The sequence below is a fragment of the Oncorhynchus gorbuscha genome, linkage group LG04 (genome assembly GCF_021184085.1).
Source record: "Oncorhynchus gorbuscha isolate QuinsamMale2020 ecotype Even-year linkage group LG04, OgorEven_v1.0, whole genome shotgun sequence".
Classification (NCBI taxonomy): domain Eukaryota; kingdom Metazoa; phylum Chordata; class Actinopteri; order Salmoniformes; family Salmonidae; genus Oncorhynchus; species Oncorhynchus gorbuscha.
In genome coordinates, this window is record NC_060176.1 from 34,302,967 (window position 1) to 34,324,355 (window position 21,389).

At 43.1% G+C, this 21,389-nt stretch overlaps 1 protein-coding gene across 1 annotated transcript; it reads left to right on the forward strand.

Moving 5' to 3' along the window:
• Window positions 1-411: 411 nt before the first annotated feature.
• Window positions 412-20,243, forward strand: dok2 (docking protein 2). Its single transcript, XM_046346572.1, has 5 exons — window positions 412-569; window positions 6,632-6,940; window positions 7,676-7,787; window positions 18,254-18,429; window positions 18,840-20,243. Exons 1-5 carry the CDS (start codon window positions 510-512, stop codon window positions 19,830-19,832), a joined length of 1,650 nt encoding a protein of 549 aa, XP_046202528.1. The 5' UTR covers window positions 412-509; the 3' UTR covers window positions 19,833-20,243.
• The last annotated feature ends 1,146 nt before the right edge of the window (window positions 20,244-21,389 follow it).

Consider the following 21,389-nt stretch of genomic DNA (forward strand, 5'->3'; position numbering starts at 1 on the left):
AGGCCACACACACACACACACACACACACACACACACACACACACACACACACACACACACACACACACACACACACACACACACACACACACACACACACACACACACACACACACACACACACACACACACACACACACACACACACAGAGGGTGGCAGATAGCCTAGTGGTTAAAAGAGTTGGGCCAGTAATCGAAGGTTGCTTTTTCAAATCCCCGACTAGGTGAAAAATCATTGATGTGCCCATGAGCAAGACAGTTAACTCTAATTGCTCCTTTAAGTCGCTCTGGACAAGAGCGTCTGCTAAATCACAAAAATGTACCACACACACACAGTGTTTTAGTACTGAACTGCTGTGTTCTGTGATGCAGCTGCGCATACAGGAAGTCAACATGACAGGGAACTTGAGGTGTTTGCGTCATTTGTAGATAAATACCACAAGCAGGGTGTCGTGTTGAACAGAGAGATAAAAGTGGAGAGGAGTAGGGGCAACAGAGCTGGTACACAATGGAGGAGGACATCAGGAAGAAAGGAATGCTCTACTTACAGCAACATAGGTTTGGCAAGGTAAGATCTGCCACAGCTCCTTTGTATCACTCTCCTCAGAGTCGCTGTGTGGCCTGAGCACACTATTAATATGTGTTGCTTACTCACACACATAAACTCAATGGCTTCTGCCTTCTCGATATCATGAGCATGAGTCATCCATCAATCTAATAGTGGTATTGTTATCATGTAAGAAACAGCTGCTAATTGATCGAGGTTGTCAAATCATCTACACTGTAAAACAAAAAATATTGTTGTTTCAAGTAATTATTATTTAGTAAATGGTTCCACAGCCCTTTTTTGGTTTACTCCACTTTTTGGTCCGAGTGTTACCTGAACAAAAAAATAGTTGGCCCAAACTTGACAAAACGTAGGCAAAAATTCAGCCAACTTAAATGTATGTATGCTCAAATTGCCTCATATGTTCATTAAACTACAAATTATTATTTGTGCGTCTAACCTAAAAAAAGCTGTGGAATTAACTATACAAACACACAGTGTTTTTAACATTAAAACAGAGTCAAATGCCCCACCAAAATTAGACAACTATACAGAAAACCCAAAAATTGTTGAAATAAATAAATCAAAACAATGATGAGAATAGTCAGATGAACTGATAATTGACAGACATGGTGGCGTAGCAGGAAGATCTAAATGCCATGTGAGTTCAAATCCCAGGTTAGGACATTTTGAATAAAATAATTACAAGTATGTACAATGTGAAAGTTAAAAGCACTGTGTGTGTGTGTGTGTGTGTGTGTGTGTGTGTGTGTGTGTGTGTGTGTGTGTGTGTGTGTGTGTGTGTGTGTGTGTGTGTGTGTGTGTGTGTGTGTGTGTGTGTGTGTGTGTGTGTGTGTGTGTGTGTGTGTGTGTGTGTGTGTGTGTGTGTGTGTGTGTGTGTGTGTGTGTGTGTAACCAGTTGCACAGCCTTTTTTAGTTTTGATGCCAAAATAATAATTTATAGTTGAATGAACATATGAGACAAGTTGAGCACACACATACAGTTGAAGTCGGAAGTTTACACCTTACACCTTATCTGAATACATTTAAACTCAGTTTTTCACAATTCCTGACATTTAATCCTAGTAAAAATACCCTGTTTTTGGTCAGTTACGATCACCACTTTATTTTAAGAAAGTGAAATGTCAGAATAATAGTAGAGAGAATGATTTATTTCAGCTTTTATTTCTTTCATCACATTCCCAGTGGGTCAGAAGTTTACATACACTCCCTTGGTTCACTCCAGATCTGACTGTCCTCAACCAGCACAAAAACATTCTGTGGCGGACAGCACTAGCATCGAATAGTCCCTGCGATATGCAACTTTTCAAGGAAGTCAGGAACCAATACACGCAGTCAGTTAGGAAAGCAAAGGCTAGCTTTTTCAAGCAGAAATTTGCATCCTGTAGCTCTAATTCCAAAAAGTTTTGGGACACTGTAAAGTCCATAGAGAATAAGAGCACCTCCTCCCAGCTGCCCACTGCACTGAGGCTAGGAAACACTGTCACCACTGATAAATCCACGATAATCGAGAATTTCAACAAGCATTTCTCTATGGCTGGCCATGCTTCCCTCCTGGCTACCCCAACCCCAGCCAACAGCTCCGCACCCCCCGCAGCTACTTGCCCAAGCCTTCACCCAAATCCAGATAGCAGGTGTTCTGAAAGAGCTGCAAAACGTGGACCCGTACAAATCAGCTGGGCTAGACAATCTAGACCCTCTATTTCTACAATTATCCGGCGCCAGTGTTGCAACCCCGATGACCAGTCTGTTCAACCTCTTTTTCGTATCATCCGAGATCCCTAAAGATTGGAAAGCTGCCTGCGGTCATAATTATAAAACACTATGTAAATGTAATACTGTGCAGCCATCTTCATCGACCTGGCCAAGGCTTTCGACTCTGTCAATCACCGTATTCTTATCGGCAGACTCAACAGCCTTGGTTTCTCAAATAACTGCCTCGTCTGGTTCACCAACTACTTCTCAGATAGAGTTCAGTGTGTCAAATTGGAGGGCCTGTTGTCCGGACCTCTGGCAGTCTCTATGGGGGTGCCATAGGGTTCAATTCTCGGGCCAACTCTTTCTTTGTATTTATCAACGATGTCACTCTTGTTGCGGGTGATTCCCTGATCCACCTCTACGCAGACAACACCATTATGTATACTTCTGGCCCTTCTTTGGACACTGTGTTAACAAACCTCCAAATGAGCTTCAATGCCATACAACACTCCTATTGTAGCCTCAAACTGCTCTTAAAAACTAGTCAAACTAAATGCATGCTTTTCAACCGATTGCTGCCCGCACCCTCCAGCCCTACTAGCATCACTACTCTGGACGGTTCTGACTTAGAATATGTGGACAACTACAAATACCTAGGTGTCTGGCTAGACTGTAAACTCTCTTTCCAGACTCATATTTAACATCTCCAATCCAAAATTAAAGAATCAGCTTCCTTCCCTCACGCTGCCAAACATACCCTCGTAAAACTGACTGTCCTTCCGATCCTCGACTTCAGCAATGTCATTTACAAAATAGCCTCCAACACTCTACTCAGCAAACTGGATACAGTCTATCACAGTGCCATCCGTCTTGTCACTAAGCCCCATATACAACCCACCACTGCGACCTGTATCCTCTCGTAGGCTGGCCTTCGCTACATATGCGTCGCCAGACCCACTGGCTCCAGGTCATCTATAAGTCATTGCTAGGTAAAGTTCTGCCTTACCTCAGCGCACTGGTCACCATAACAACACCCACCCTTAGCACGCGCTCCAGGTGGTATTTCTCACTGGTCATCCCCAAAGACAACACCTACTTTGGCCGCCTTTCCTTCCAGTTCTCTGCTGCCAATGACTGGAACGAATTTCAAAAATCGCTGAAGTTGGAAACTTATATCTCCCTCACTAACTTTAAGCATCAGCTATCTGAGCAGCTTACCGATCGCTACTGCTGTACACAGACCATCTATAAATAGCCCATCCAATCTACCTACCGCATCCCCATATTGTTATTTTTATTTACTTTTTTGCTCTTCCGCACACCAGTATTTCTACTTCATCATCTGCACATCATCATCTGCACATCTATCACTCCAGGGTTCATTTGCTAAATTGTAATTACATTGCTACTATGGCCTATTTATTGCCTTACCTCCTCAGGCCAATTGCACACACTGTATATAGACTTTTTCTATTGTTATTGACTGTACGTTTTTTTTCCATGTGCAACTCTGTGTTGTTGTTTGTCTCACTGCTTTGCTTTATATTGGCATGGTCACAGTTGTAAATGCGAACTTGTTCTCAACTGGCCTACCTAGTTAAATGAAGTTAAATAAAAAATCAATCAATCAAACAAATTAGCATTTGGTAGCATTGCCTTTAAATTGTTTAACTTGGGTCAAACATTTCAGGTAGCCTTCCACAAGCTTCCCACAATAAGTTGGGTTAATTTTGGCCCATTCCTCCTGACACTGGTGTAACTGAGTCAGGTTTGTAGGCCTCCTTGCTCGCACACGCTTTTTCAGTTCTGCCCACACATTTTCTATAGTATTGAGGTCAGGGCTTTGTGATGGCCACTCCAATACCTTGAAATTGCTGTCCTTAAGCCATTTTGCCACAGCTTTGTAAGTATGCTTGGGGTCATTGTCAATTTGGAAGACCCTTTTTTGACCAAGCTTTAACTTCCTGACTGATGTCTTGATACAATATATCCACATAATTTTCCTTCCTCATGATGTCATCTATTTTGTGAAGTGCACCAGTCCCTCCTGCAGCAAAGCACCGCCACAACATGATGTTGCCACCCCAGTGCTTCACGGTTGGGATGTGTTCTTCGGCTTACAAGCCTCACCCTTTTTCCTCAAAACATAACGATGGTCATTATGACCAAACAGTTCTATTTTTGTTTCAAAATACCAGAGGATATTTCTCCAAAACGTACGATCTTTGTCCCCATGTGCAGTTGCAAACCGTAGTCTGTCTTTTTTTATGGCGGTTTTGGAGCAGTGGCTTCTTCCTTGCTGAGCGGCCTTTCAGGTTATGTCGATATAGGACTTGTTTTACTGTAGATGTAGCTACTTTTGTACCTGTTTCCTCCAGCATCTTCACAAGGTCCTTTGCTGTTGTTCTGGGATTGATTTGCTCTTTTCGCACCAAAGTACGTTCATCTCTAGGAGACAGAACACGTCTCCTTCCTGAGCGGTGTGACAGCTGCATGGTCCCATGGTGTTTATACTTGTGTACTCTTGTTTGTACAGATGAACATGGTACCTTCAGGTGTTTGGAAGTTGCTCCCAAGGATGAACCAGACTTGTGGAGGTCTACCATTTTGGCTGATTTCTTTTGATTTTCCCATGATGTCAAGCAAAGAGGCACTGAGTTTGAAGTTAGGCCTTGAAATACATCCACAAATACACCTCCAATTGACTCAAATGATGTCAATTAGCCTATCGGAAGCTTCTAATGCCATGACATCATTTTCTGGAATTTTCCAAGCTGTTTAAAGGCACATTCAATTTAGTGTATGTGAACTTCTGACCCACTGGAATTGTGGATAAAGTGAATTATAACTTAAATAATGTAAACAATTGTTGGAAAAATTACTTGTGTCATGCACAAAGTAGATGTCCTAACCAACTTTCCAAAACTCTATTTTGTTAACAATAAATTTGTGGAGTGGTTGAAAAACGAGTTTTAATGACTCCATCCTAAGTGTTTGTAAAAATCCGACTTCAACTGCAGTTTTAATTTGACTGAATTTTAGGCCAACAATAATTTTCTAGTTCAGGTAACACTTGAGTAAAGTTGAGTAAATAAAAATATGGCTGTGGAACCAGTTACTTATTAATAATACTTTGAATCAACTTGATTTTTTTGTACAATATAGCTAATGCTCATCAAGAAAGACAGTATAATGATGTTGCCACACATGACTGAAGAGAGAGTGTTAAATACCCAGCTGTGTTGTCCAGACTTTGCCAGCTTGTAGTCCAAGAACTTGGAAATGAGTTAACTCTGGTTCGTTCAGTCATCCCTATGGTGAAAATTAATGGGGAAAGAATAGGGTTTTGTGATAAACTCCTAAAATAAGATCTGAGGTTAACACAGGCTGAGGAGATCTTATACGTTTTGTTTTATGAGATAATATCAGCAAGTTAACATGACCTTTATGAATTATGAAGACTTTATGTTATTTTTTTAATTGACAGAAATGATTCACAAAAAGTTACATTAGCTGATGAAAATGATCTCAGAACAAAACGTATAAGATCTCCTAAGCCTGTCTTTACCACAGACCTTATTTTCGGCATTTATCCAAAGTTAATACAAAAAGATGCAATTACTATCTCTCTCTTTTACACACATATTTCTTTTTTCACCGTTTTTAATCCCCCCACGACACGTTTTGATTTGAGATAGTCGTCTGTTGGCATCACCAGCGGTATTTATCCAGTTATAAAGGCAAACGGCAACCAATAACTTTTATGTGCTACAGCGAAAGAGTTCCATAGTTCAGTACCAGAGACTTATGTAGATTAAGGAGTCTTTGTTTAGTTAAACCAGGGGGAATAACCTATAGTTAAGGTCAATTTCCTGTCAGGCTAGACTTTCCTGATGTGTTTGTATTTGCTCCAGGAGTAGTAATTGCGGGTCTCAGACCAGTCTCGAAATCCCTCATAGAGGGTTTTGTTTTAATGGTGCAATAGCAGCAGTAGCAACCAATCTGCAAAACCCATCTCCACTGTGGTAGACTGAATCAATCGCATTTCTTTGTTGTAATTGCAAAATATTTAGTTTTTTAAAAGGAATTTCACAGAGCAAAGCATCCAAGTTATTCCCCTCGACAGTATTGAGCAATGCCATATGAAGAGCAGTGTTGACAATGGATTCACTTTATCTTCCTCTTTTCACCTGCTGAACCAGTTGGATACTGTCAAACCTATTCCAGGCTATAGGAAGTGAAACTAGTAATAGGGCTTACCAGTAGCCTCATGAAACAAGCAGAGACATCCCTTAAAATATGAATATTGGCCTTTCTGTGCCTCTGTTGCTGTCTGACCCCATGCTTTGTCTTCTCCCCTACAGAAATGGAAAAAGGTCTGGTCGATCCTGTACAGGGAGAGTACCTGCTCCATCTCACGCTTGGAGTTCTTTGAATGCAAAGATGGTGCGAGCACCCTGGAGAAATCAGACAAAAACCTCCGCAAGCAGCAGGAGAGCAAGAAGGTGATCAAGCTAAGCGACTGTATCCGGGTGTCAGAAGTGGACATGGAGGGCTCCCCGAAAGACTGTGGCCAGTTCCATGTGGAGACTGCAGACAAACTTTTTGTGTTTGCTGTGGAGATGGTCGAGCTGGACGACTGGACACAGAAACTGTGCGAAATTGCATTCCCTGTACGTCCAGTCAGATCCCTTGTTCTGTCAGGTTTGATTCTGCTTAAAAGTAGAGGGATCGCACTTTATATGATGCTGCATGTCCAGTTCATGTACAGTTCAACATAGGGCTGGGGATCTAAATCATAACTGATATACTGTAAACATGCATACAGCAATATATGACATTACACTTATGACAACAGTTATGACATTACACTTCAAAATATTTTTGAAAAGCAAGCAGATAACTCAGGAACTCAAAACTGTCACGCTATATAGAAAAAATACTCTGTCACACATTGACTTCTGAGTCACTTCTGAGTTGACACTACCATCATGTGATGAAAAACAGTAGCAGGGTTTACCAAAGAAACCCACTAATTTTAGCTGTTTTTAGCTGACTGTTGAAGATTATTGGCTCACTCAGCTTGTGTTTTGAACTTAGTTAACAGTCTCTCCCTTATATGCTTTGTATTAGCAAAATACAATTCAGGAGGAAAAAAACAGTGCCAAAGCAGTAGCTAGCCCGCATTATCCATCATCCAACTAACACTGGTGAAACAGCAGGTACAGATCTAGTGCTTAGTACACAAGTGAACACTGCTAAGTACACAAGTGAACACTGTTATTATTACACACAAGCACAACCAACAATACAAACATTCCAAGGCCCTGCAGTCTGTTTTCTTCTTCCAATATGTGGAAATGTTGACGTTCACAGTATGTTTATGATGGTATATTTGACCAATGCAGATGAACTGGGGTGAGAAAGGAGGGATGAAACGTAACAGTATGCAGCGATCAAGGGAAGATGCTGCAGAAATGGGGATGGAGGACAACTCTCTGTACAGCAGAAGAGACAGTGGTAAGTCTTGCTATTTACCCCATGAAGGAAAACAAAATAATTTTATATAGCAAGACACATACACCCGTGCAAGCACACACACGCACACACACGCACACACTCACACACACACACACACACACACACACACACACACACACACACACACACACACACACACACACACACACACACACACACACACACACACACACACACACACACACACACACACACACACACACACACACACACACACACACACACACACACACACACACACACACACACACACACACAGGACATTCTCAGATAACTGCAGAGAAAAGTGTCACTGATACTGTATGTCTACATACGTAGCACTTGCTGTGGCCTACTGTACAGCCCTGAGCACTTTCAGGTCATGGGACACTGTTCTTTGACATTCATCTAATGTCTTGTAATGAGAGGATAAATGTGCCTGACGTGACTCAACTCATCACTACTCTGATCAGTTACTGGAGTGTATACTGGAGTGTATACAGAGCTCAAGTTGAGGAACCTAGGGCTTTAAATAAGTAAGTCATATTGGGGTGTATACATTGGAGCATTACAGTAATAGGACTTCAGATTAATTTGAATAAAGGAAGTGCTTCTTTATATTTTCCATTTGAGGTAAATGTTCAAAAAACTTGACTATACAGTATATAAAATAAAATATAAATGTCAATATATAATATAAAACCAAACCTCATTTTGTAATACATTTTCTGTGGCCTCTTACACACAGACACATGTGTACATCTCTGTCTTATTTTGACTGTTATACATAGTGGAAAATTGTGACATATTTTCCTGTCTTGTGGTTGATGAGCATTGCACCACCAGTGTCCGCATGTTTGCACATTGACCACTTACTTATCAGTCAGAAGAGTTACATCCTGTTCTCTACTGTTTTCTGTTCTCTCCATGTCTTAAAAGTACAATGAGGCACTGACTTTTGACATATACATGTGATACAAATATCACATCCTTTCAACCAACAACATTTAGGGCTGATTTCTCAGACATAGGTGAATAGAAGCCCTGGACTAAAAAGCTATTTCAATGGAGATTCTCCATTGAGCATGCTTTTTAATCAAAGACTTAATCTGTGTCTAGTTTTTAGCTATGTTTTTCTCATCCTGGATCTTGGATATTCTTGTCTAAAACTGTCAGTTCATTATTGATAAAAACTAGAATAAGATGTGTCCTTAGCAGCAACATCGTAATAGCTACAGCATTGTGGCAGTGATTTGAGTTAAGTATACCAGTATGTCTATTTCTGAGGGGCTGTAATTATTAGTAGATGCATGTGAGGTAAACCAGAGCCTGCGTTTGAGATCACAAGCTTAACAACTTCAGCATGCAACTTTCAGCTGACAGGCCTGCAGCCAGTGTATCGTTCTGAGGGTAAAACACACACTCTGATTCAGATTGTTTATGGTATTTACTGTTGGATTACAAAAATGTAACAGGATCTCTGTGTGTGATATGAATAGGCATATCTCCACTGAGCTGATCGTAGCCAGATACTGTATGAGCCAAAGCAAGAATAGTTGTATAATGTGAAATTAGTGCTTGGGCTTCAAAAATATTTTTTTCTATCAGCATTACACAGTATATGTAAGTAGTCATGGCACCTTGAGTTGAAATGTCTGCAGTGACTGTGTAGTCATCCATCCTGAATTCTCTTGTTTTTTTATTTCATGTGCCATTTTCAGTCATGCAATTCCATGCCTCTCATAAACAAACAGCAAATGCATGTGGTGCACCAGGCAGAGGAAGCAACTCCTCAACCTCAACCTTCTGAACAAGCACCTGGGAAGATATTAACCCAAAAACCAAAACACTTATCCATAGCATTTTACAGGGCCACGGTTAGTTCAATGTGCCTCCAAATAGACCTACAGACAGACTGCAAAGTATGTAGAACGGAACATTTAAAAAAAAAAAAAAATTTGGGTGAGAAACTGGTTTAGTGGTTTAGGCTCATCCACCAGTGGCAAAGAGGTGGAGCTGAGCTACTGTATAGAGAAGTCAGCGAGTTTATTTTAAGAACAGGGTATTTCTGTCAGATAGGGCTTGGATGTAACAGGAAGTCAATAGGCTCTTCTCTCTTTTTGTTGGTTGAGGAAGTCCTGAGAGGTTACAAGCCAGTGCATCTTTTCAACGAAACATCCTCTACTCAGTGCAGCAATATATCTGTGGCTTACGAAGACATATTTTACAAACATTCTGCTCTGCTCAGCTCTGTTACAGAGTCTCTCTCTCAGGTGCTGCTCAAAGGCGCTACAGTGAAGATCCAGCTCAGTCAAGGGTGCTTTCAAAACATGACAAACGGATCTGTAAAAAAATGCAGCAACGCAATGGTTTTCAATGGGAGCAGTGCGTTGGGGGAGGGCCTAGGGTTGTGGTGTGCTGTCAATAAGAAAAGCTGCCAAGATATGTCCGTCACAACCAATTAAAAATGTAGAACACCGTTTCTTGCTAACTATTTCTCCCACCCTACTAAACCGCTGCGTTTGACATGTCCCAGCTAGCAATGAGGAATCGGCCCAGAAGCGGCCCTCTGATTGAAGGGGCCAGAACTGATTGAATCGGCCCGGAATCGGGTGTCGGACTCGGCCAGGAATCAAAATAAATGACTGCCCAGAATCGGCCCAAGTACATCGGGCCGTGTCCGTCTACCAGAATTTAGACTAATTTGCTGGCATCTTACCAGAATCCCCCCAGAAGCGGCCCGATGCTAATTTAAATAAATGTATACAAAATTACCCGATTTAGTCATTTTAAATATTACTATTATTCATTTTATACATACAAATATACCCATCCACAAAAAAAAAAAAACATTTTGTGTTGAAGGAAACACCATACACTTGGTGAACATGTCAGTGTGCATGCTCCTGGCCCGCCACAGGAGTCGCTACAGTGCGATGGGACACAGCAACAATGACAAAATATGGAAAAATAAATCATAACATGTTAATTATATAAAGCATATGTAATCATATGCCAGAGAGTAGCCCTAATCGTCCCAAGCCCCAAGTTATACATTTGGGCCAGATAACTCTCACCGGAATCGGCCCGAGCTCAATCCTCGCATCCTAGCCATAAGTAATACTCAGGCCATGTGAGTAATAAGTAATACTCGGGCCCAGACTCAGGCCACATGACGTTTGACTCTCAGCCGAGTGCACCTACTCTCTGCCGGAATCGGCCCAGATCCACTGTGCTAGCTGGGGTGTTTCATGCATTTTGGTTTGAAGGCACCCTAAAGGGAAGGGATAGTGATGGATGTGACAGGTTTTCACAAGTGTCGGTTTTCATCCTTTTCATCCATGAGTGGGAAGTATTTTCTTTGAAACCATGCTAACACATTGTGAGTCTGATCTACAGTATATTCAAACTCCCATTACATTAGCTCTCTCTAAAGGGATTTGGAAAATGTACGTACAGCACCTTCAGAAAATATTCAGACCCCTTGAATTTTTCCACATTTTGTTAGGTTACAGCCTTATTCTAAAATTAATTCAATTGTTTTTTTCTTCTCACAATACCCCATAATGACAAAGCATGATGTATGATGCTGCCACCACCATGCTTCACTGTAGGGATGTTGCCAGGTTTCCTACAGATGTGACGCTTGGCATTCAGGCCAAAGTTAGATGCTAAACACATGGCACTGTGTAGGTCTAGGATTGGTAATGAGAATGCATTCCACTTTTCTCTCACTTAAAGACTGTTATCCAAGTGAATGGAAAACAGGAGCAATATGCCTCTGGCTGTGACTGGGATTTGATCTCCCTCCCACAGAGCAACTGACAAAGTGCAGTGCTCTCCCCCATGGCTTATGTTCATTGCACCGACTGTAACTTGGCTTGTTTCGTTCATCATGGGAACCACAGTAGCAGTGGGGAGGGGGTCCAGTACTGGAATGATCACTTTACAACTGGAATTTTGGGGGAAATCAGTTAACCTGCAGTACAATATGCTAGGACCTGACAGAGAGTCTGGTGTTGTTTAACTCTGCACTGTACAGTTGCGGCCAAATATATTGTCACACTTGCACTTTTCTAAAATAATTCACTATTTCTTTGAAAAAAAAACGTTGTCACGCCTTGGTCATTGTATCTTGTGTTTTTGTTATATGTTTGGGTAGGCCAGGGTGTGACATGGGTTTATATGTTGTTATTTCGTATTGGGTTTGTATTAATTGGGAGTGTGTATTATTAGGGGTGTGTCTAGTTAGGCTTGGCTGCCTGAGGCGATTCCTAATTGGAGTCAGCTGATTCTAGTTGTCTCGGATTGGGAACCGTATTTAGGTAGCTTGAGTGCGCTTTGTATTTCGTGGGTGATTGTACCTGTCTTAGTGTTAGTCACCAGATAGGCTGTATTTGTTTCTCTCGTTTGTTGTTTTCATATTTTTAGTTATTTCATGTACCGCTTTATCTTTATTAAAAGTCATGAGTAACCTACACGCTGCATTTCGGTCTGATTCTCTACAAACAACAGACGAAGTTCATTACAGAATCACCCACCACGATTCACAGACCGAGCAGCGTGTGAACTGGCAGGATCTGAAGGAGGACGATATGGATTATACTACGTGGGAAGAAATCGACAGGTGGGCGGCCGACCCAGGGCGTGTGCAGGAGCCCGCCTGGGATTCTCTACAGCAATGCGAAGAGGGCTACAGGCGAATCGAATCAACGAAAAAGACACGCCGGAAAAACGGAGAGGCGCTGGTTTAAACAGGCAGCGACAGCTGGAGCAGCAAAGGGAGGATGAATTATTTGGAGAATGGACATGGGAAGACTTATTGGATGGTAAAGGTTGTTACACTTGGGAGGAGATATTGGCCGGAAGAGATCGCCTCCCATGGGAACAGGTGGAGGCACTAAGGAGAGCAGAGGCAGCGGGAGATAGGAGCCGACGATACGAGGGAACACGGTTGGCAAGGAAACCGGAAAAACAGCCCAAAAAAATTATTGGGGGGGAGCTAGAAGGGAGAATAGTTATGCCAGGTAGGAGACCTGCGCATACTCCCTGTGCTCACCGTTGGGCTAGAGAGACTGGGCAGGCACCGTGTTATGCTATGGAGCACACAGTGTTTTCAGTGCGGGAGCATAGCCCGGTGAGGCACATACCAGCTCTTCCTATTGGCCGGGATAGAGTGGGCATCGAGCCAGGGAAGCTTGGGCAGGCTCGGTGCTCTAGAGCTCCAGTGCGCCTGCACGGTCCGGTCTATCCAGAGCCACCTCTACACACCAGTCCTCCGGTAGCAGCTCCCCGCACCAGGCTTCCTGTGCGTGTCCTCGCGCCAGTACCACCAGTTCCAGCACCACGCACCAGGCCTCCAGTGCGCCTCGCCTGTTTAGCTCAGCCAGAGCTTTTCTCCTCTCCTGCGCTGCCGGAGTCTCCTGTCTGTCCAGCGCCACCAGTGCTCCCAGTCGGCCCAGCGCGTCCAGTGCGCATCGCCTGTTCAGCACAGCCAGTGCTTTTCTCCCCTCCTGTGCTATCGGAGTCTCCAGCCTGTTTAGCGCAGACAGAGCCTTTCTCCTCTCCGGCGCTGCCGGAGTCTCCTGTCTGTCCAGCGCCACCAGTGCTACCAGTCGGCCCAGCGCGTCCAGTGCGCCTCGCCTGTGCAGCGCAGCCAGAGCTTTTCTCCTCTCCTGCACTGTTGGAGTCTCCCGCCTGTTCAGCTCAGCCAGAGCCTTTCTCCTCTCCTGTGCTGCCGGAGTCTCCTGTCGGCCCAGCGTCACCAGTCTGCCAGGATCCACCAGAAGTGCCAGTCTGCCAGGATCCGCCAGAAGTGCCAGTCTGCCAAGACCAGCTAGATCGGCCAGACAACCTTAATCATCCAGGTCCACCAGCCAGCCAGGATTTACCGGAGCCTACTACCTGCCTGAGCTTCCTCTCAGTACTGAGCTTCCTCTCAGTACTAGGCTCCCTCTCTGTACTGGGCTCCCTTTCAGTACCGAGCTTCCTCTCAGTACCGGGCTTCCCCTCAGTACAGGGCTTCCCCTCAGTACTGGGCTTCCCCTCAGTACCAGGCTTCCCCTCAGTACCGGGCTTCCCCTCAGTACCGGGCTGCTTCGGTCCCGGGCTGCCCCTCTGTCCCGGGCTGCCCCTCTGTCCCGGGCTGCCCCGCTGTCCTGAGTTGCCCCTCTATCCTGAGTTGCCCCTCTATCCTGAGTTGCCCCTCTATCCTGAGTTGCCCCTCTATCCTGAGTTGCCCCTCTGTCCCGAGCTGCCCCTCTGTCCCGAGCTGCCCCTCTGTCCCGAGCTGCCCCTCAGTTATGTGGGGATCAGGGTGGGACTATTAGGCCATGGTCGGCGGAGAAGGTGGATTATCCTAGGACGCGAAGGGGAGGAAGTAGGACATTTATGGAGTGGGGTCCACGTCCCGAGCCAGAACCGCCACCATGGACAGACGCCCACCCGGACCTTCCCTATGCTCTTGAGGTGCGTCCCGGAGTCCGCACCTTAGGGGGGGGGGGGTTCTGTCACGTCTTGGTCATTGTATCTTGTGTTTTTGTTATATGTTTGGGTAGGCCAGGGTGTGACATGGGTTTATATGTTGTTATTTCGTATTGGGTTTGTATTAATTGGGAGTGTGTATTATTAGGGGTGTGTCTAGTTAGGCTTGGCTGCCTGAGGCGATTCCTAATTGGAGTCAGCTGATTCTAGTTGTCTCGGATTGGGAACCGTATTTAGGTAGCTTGAGTGCGCGTTGTATTTCGTGGGTGATTGTACCTGTCTTAGTGTTAGTCACCAGATAGGCTGTATTTGTTTCTCTCGTTTGTTGTTTTCATATTTTCAGTTATTTCATGTACCGCTTTATCTTTATTAAAAGTCATGAGTAACCTACACGCTGCATTTCGGTCTGATTCTCTACAAACAACAGACGAAGTTCATTACAAACATTTTTATTCGATTTTCAACATTGAAGAACCAATTTCTGTAAACTTAAGTTTAAACTTAAGTTTAAATTTTTGATTGAGAAAATAAAGACAAAATTATTGCCACTCCTGGGCTAGTACTTGGTTGTTCAGCCTTTGACCAAGATAACTGCAGACAAACACTTGTAACCATCAATGAGCTTGCTGCACCGTATACTGTCAATTTGCCCCACTTCTTAACAACAAACTGCTCTAATTCTTAAAAATTTGAGGGATGCCCTCCACCAACTGCTGTTTTCAGATCTCGTTATAGCTTTTATATGTGATTCAGATCTGGATTCTTCGCTGGCCACTCCAGAACAGTCGAGCACTTCTTCTTAACTTCTGGCTGCTTTTTTATGTGTGTTTGGGGTTGTTGTCCTGCTGGAAGACCCACAATCTTCAATGTAGACCCATTTTTTGGACACTGCCCACTCGGCACAAACTGGTTGAATCAATGTTGTTTCAACGTAATTTGTCAACATATTGTGACGTTGAATCTACGTGGAAAAAATGAATCGACGTAAGCTTTTTTTTGACAGTGACATTTCAACAACAGGATTATAGTGTCTTCAGAAAGTATTCATATCCCTTGACTTATTCCATAATTTATTGTGTTAGAGTCTAAATTCAAAATTGATTAAATAGATTTTTTTTTGTCATCCATCAACACACAATACGCCATAATGACAATGTGAAAACATGTTTTTAGAACATTTCAAATTGCAAACGTATAAAAAACGAAATACAGAAATGTAGTTTACAGAAGTATTCACACCCCTGAGTCAATACAATACATGTTAGAATCACCGTTGGCAGCGATTACAGCTGATGAGTCTTTCTGGGTAAGTCTCTAAGAGCTTTGCACACCTGGATTGTACAATATTTGCAAAACATTCTTCAAGTTCTGTCAAGTTGGTTGTTGATCATTGCTAGACAGCCATTTTAATATATGCCATTTAGCAGACGCTTTTATCCAAAGCGACTTACAGTCACGTGTGCATACATTCTACGTATGGGTGGTCCCGGGGATCGAACCCACTACCCTGACGTTACAAGCGCCATGCTCTACCAACTGAGCTACACAGGACCAAATCTAGCCATAGATTTTCAAGTCGAATTAAGTCAAAACTGTAACTAGGCCACTCAGGAACATTCCATGTCATCTTGCTAAGCAACTCCAGTGTATATTTGGCCTTGTGTTTTAGCTTACTGTCCTGCTGAAAGGGGAAATCGTCTCCCAGTGTCTGTTGGAATGTAGACTGAACCAGGTTTTCCTGCTTAGCTCTATTCCGTTTTCTTTTATCCCCCCCCAAAAAAAATCCCCAGTCCTGGCTGATGACAAGCATACCCATAACATGATGCAGCCACCACCATGCTTGGAAATATGAAGTGTGGTACTCAGTGATGTGTCGTGTTGGATTTGCCCCAAACATAACACTTTGTATTCAGGACATAAAGCTAATTTTTTCGCCACATTTTTTGCAGTTTGACTTTATTGCCTTATTGCAAACAAAATGCATGTTTATAAAAACAGTATCAAAAAATTGTTCAGGCATCCTTCTTTTCACTCTGTCATTTAGGTTAGTATTGTGGAGTAACTACAATGTTGTTAATCCATTCTCAGTTTTCTCCTATCGCAACCATTAAACTCTTTGTTTTAAAGTCACCATTGGCCTCATGGTGAAATCCCTGAGTGGTTTAGGAAGGATGCCTGTGTATTTGTAGTGCCTGGATGTATTGATACACCCTCCAAAGTATAATTCATAACTTCACCATGCTCAAAGAAATATTCTATGTCGGATTATTGATTTTTTACCCATCTACCAATAGGTACCTTTCTTTGCAAGGCATTGGAAAACCTTCCTGGTCTTTGTGGTTGAATCTGTGTTTGAAATTCACTGTCATGTTTTGTCTTATATTGTCTTGTCATTTTGCTTTTCCTTCTGTTCGTTTTCCCCCTGCTGGTCTTTTTAGGTTCGTTCCCTTTTTTCTCTCTCCCTCTCTCTCTCTCTTCTCTCTATCGTTCCGTTCCTGCTCCCAGCTGTTCCTATTCCCCTAATCAATCATTTAGTCTTCCCACACCTGTTCCCTATCTTTTCCCCTGATTAGAGTCCCTATTTCTCCCCTTGTTTTCCGTTTCTGTCCTGTCGGATCCTTGTATACTGTTCACCGTGCTGTGTCTTTGTATCGCCCTGTCGTGTCGTGTTTCCCTCAGATGCTGCGTGGTGAGCAGGTGTCTGAGTCTGCTACGGTCAAGTGCCTTCCCGAGGCAACCTGCAGTTCATTATCGAGTCTCCAGTCAGTTCTCGTGATTACGAGTGAAATTGTTTCTTATGCTTTATTTACCGCTCCGATTTGTATAGGAGTATTGCTATTTCCTTAAACTGGATTAAAGACTCTGTTATTCGCCAAGTCGCTTTTGGGTCCTCATTCACCTGCATAACATTCACTGCTCAAATTGAGGGAACTTACAGATAATTGTATGTGTGAGGTAGTCTTTCAAAAATCATGTTAAGCACTGTTATCGCACACAGAGTGAGTCGAATGTATTATGGGACTTGCTAAACACATTTTTACTCCTGAATTTATGTAGGCTTGGCATAACAAATAGGTTGACATTTCAGCTTTGAATTTTGTATTCATCTGTAAAAATGTCTTAAAACGTAATTCCACTTTGACATAATGGGGTATTGTGTGTAGGCCAGTGATACAAGATCTCAATGGGTCAAGGGGTTTGAATACTTTCTGAAGGCACTGTATGTCATCACGGTAACCAAATTCCAACATAGACAAACTTTGTATATAATGTCAACGTAACCAAATATCAACATTTGAAGGACAGTTTGTATAAACTAATCATTTTGTATGTTGGATTCACATCTCCATCAACCAAGAATGTAAGTCAAAGAATAGGACTAAATCAAATCAAACTTCATTTAAAGTGTATTTAAAGCTTGATTTGATTTAGTCCTATTCTTTAACTTAGATTTTTGTTTGAGATGGAGACGTGATCCAACAAATCCAGTAGTGTAGTGGAGGGCAAATGCAAGTAAGCACAGTTTACCCCTGTTTTTTTTGCCAAGTTTACCCACAATTTGCAGAAAAATACATTTAAAGTATAGGAAGAGTGACTTTTTTCCCTGCACTGGCGTTCAGTGATTTTTTTACCACTACATCACTGAACATATCAATTATTAATTTGTAGACACATTGGAATTAAAGCCAGACTAAGTCAGTGGCACAGATTGAACTATTCAAGCAAAAGATACAACTCCTTCGTATGTTGATATTTGGTTTCATTGACAACCAAACACAATGCAATATCACTTTTGATAAATACTATAAAAACTGTATATGGGTTTACATACTTTTATCACTAGGTGTAAAAATCCATGTGTAATAAGGACACTACAATTTGAGTCAGTGTGATACTGTTTGCCTTGAGTTAGAGGAGAATGTCTGTCTGTTTCCCAGACTGTCTGTCTGTTACATCCTGTCTGTCTGTTGTCTGTTTCCCAGCATTGAAGGAGTTCAGGGTGGTGGTGAGGAGGACAGAGGCAGCAGAGCGCTGCAAGCTGAGAGGCTCCTATGTTCTACGGACAGACTTCGACAGCCTCCTCCTCAAAGAGCCCAAGTCAGGAGAGGTTATTTTCACCTGGCCCTACCGCTACCTCCGGAGGTTCGGACGGGACAAGGTGACCTTCTCATTGACTGTCAACTACAAAAGCCCAGTAATCACAACAACATCTAAAATCTCAACAAATCTCTCTTGGAATGGTTGAGGATAGGGTTGTAAAATTCCGGTAACTTTGCCAGTATTCCAAGGTTTTCAAGAAATCCTTGTTGGGGGATTCCTGGATATCCCACTTTTTCTCTCCTGATTTCACTAATCTTCTTACTGGGACTTCTGGAAATTTTGGGCAATTTTTGCAACCCTAGTTGAGGACAATTATTTTAGTGTTAAAGAAAGGTGACCCAAATACAGTACAGTCTTTAAATAAAGCACAATGAGGTTTCTCCCTATGAGTGAATAGCTGATAATTATATGTAAGAAACTTTCCTTCAGAGTGAAGTTTTAACCAATCTCACACAAATTTCTTTACAGGTGACATTTTCTTTTGAAGCGGGTCGCAGATGTGACTCTGGCGAAGGTAGCTTTGAGTTTGACACCAAACAGGGCAACATGCTGTTCCATGCCCTGGAGTCAGCCATCAACCTCCAGAGGAGTGCAGGCCTACCCCTCCGACAGGCCTCAGGAGGCCAGGAGATGGACCCTGGGCCCAGGCTCCTGCCAGCAGGGGAGCCAGGTGTTTACAGCACTGTCAATGAAGCCCTGCAGAGGGACGGATCGTCTCCCCCACACCTCCCCCAGGCCAAATTGGAGCCCCCCATGGAGAAACTCCTCACCGGGGTCAAGAGCCTGACACTGGACACCAGAGGCATTCCCTGCAAGAACCAGGTGAAGAACATCTCCAGCTGCCCTCTGATGAACAGCGAGAGTCAGACCTACTCTGAGATCAATATGCCTCTGGAGAGGAGGCAGCAGGAGGATAAGCCATCCCTCAGCCTCAGCGCTGGACCCAACCACTCCTCAAAGGACTCAGACTACTCTCTCCCCTTTGACACCATTGCCAAGAACCTGATGGCAGACATGCTGCTTAGTGTCCACCTCCCCCTGGGGGTGGAGCCGCAAGGCTGTGAGAGGTCAGGCTGCCAGGGGGACGATGCTCCAGATCCCCTCTATGACAGCATTGATGAGTTGGCCATCCGATCAGGCCTAAGTAGGTCTGAGGGCACTAAAGTCAGATACACGAAGGCAGAGCACATCTATGATGAACCAGAGGGCTGTGCTGCAGCTATAGCTTTGGAGCCCAACTGCCCCACCTCTGTTTACGATGACCCGGAGGAGGTCAGAGGTCAGGCATGGAAAATCATGGGCACCATAGTTGACCCCAATGGCCACGAGTATCCATACAACCCTCACGTTGACGACTACGCTGTCCCCAAGCCACCTAAGAGAGCTTTTCCGCCGGATACACCCCAACATGAAGAGGAGGAAAACTCTCCGTATGATAACGTGAGGGTGAAAATTAACTAATGTGAAAAAAGAGGGTGCCCACATCAAAGATGTCATCATGAAAAGATCTGGGATACTGTGTAAGCCCATTGTAAACCTGAATTCAGAGGATTTCTCAAGATTTGTTGACTCCTGTTCCCTGATGCTTCATAAAACCACAATGCCCAACATATTTTATTTTAATCGTGGTATATCATCTACCCAATTTCTGCTGTGAAGGCCTTGAATACACAATAACTACAATAACCTACAATAACTTATATATATGTTTTACACTGTATGCTGTTGTACAGTCTTTGGCCAGCAGGAGGTACCAACACAGCTTGACTCCAAGTTTTCTTTGTAAGTACTTTTTAATCTTTGAAGCAGGATGTTTTGTATAAGAAAGTTACTTAACTTGTAAATCTGAAAATAAATGTGATCTTTAAGTCCTATGGATTTTGATACTGAATCTGTCTGCTCAGCATCTATTTAAAAAATATAATTAGTAAGGGGTAAAAAGTTCTGGAATACCTTTGCATTATTTGAATCTCTGGGAAAGTATTTCCTGATGCTTCTCGTGTGGTAGAAGTACAATGTGCCCCACAGAAATCCTGTATTATCCTGTATATTGTACAGTGGCTTGCGAAAGTATTCACTCCCTTGGCATTTTTCCTATTTTGTTGCCTTACAACCTGGAATTAAAATGGATTTGAATTGATATCACTTGATTTAAACAACATGCCTACCACTTTGAAGATGCAAAATATTTTTTATTGTGAAACAAACAAGAAATAATACAAAAAACTGAAAACTTGAGGGTGCATAAGTATTCACCCCCCCCCCCCCAAAGTCAATACTTTGTAGAACCACCTTTTGTATCAATTACAGATGCAAGTCTCTTGGGGTATGTCTCTATAAGCTTGGCACATCTAGCCTCTGGGATTTCCCTGTATTTATAATTTCTTCAATTCTGACCAGTTTCCCAGTCCCTGCCGATGAAAAACATCCCCACAGCATGATTCTGCCACCACCATGCTTCATTGGGGGGAGGGTGTTCTCGGGGTGATGGGAGGTGTTGGGTTTGCGCCAGACATTTTCCTTGATGGCCAAAAAGCTCAATTTTAGTATCATCTGACCAGAGTACCTTCTTCCATATGTTTGGGGAGTCTCCCACATGTTTTTTGGCGAACACCAAACCTGTTTGCTTATTTTTCCTTTAAGCAATGGCTTTTTCTGGCCACTCTTCCTTAAAGCCCAGCTCTGTGGAGTGTATGGCTTAAAGTGATCCTTTGGACAGATACTCCAATCTCTGCTGTTGAGCTTTGCAGATAAAGCTCCACAGCTCTGATTAATGCCCTCCTTGCCTGGTCTGTGAGTTTTGGTGGGCAGCCCTCTCATGGCAGGTTTGTTGTGGTGCCATATTTTTTCCATTTTTTAATAATGGATTTAATGGTGCTCTGTGGGATGTTCAAAGTTTCTGATATTTTTTATAACCCAACCCTGATCTGTACTTCTCCACAACTTTGTCCCTGACCTGTTTGGAGAGCTGCTTGGTCTTCATGGTGCCGCTTGCTTGGTGGAGCCCCTTGCTTAGTG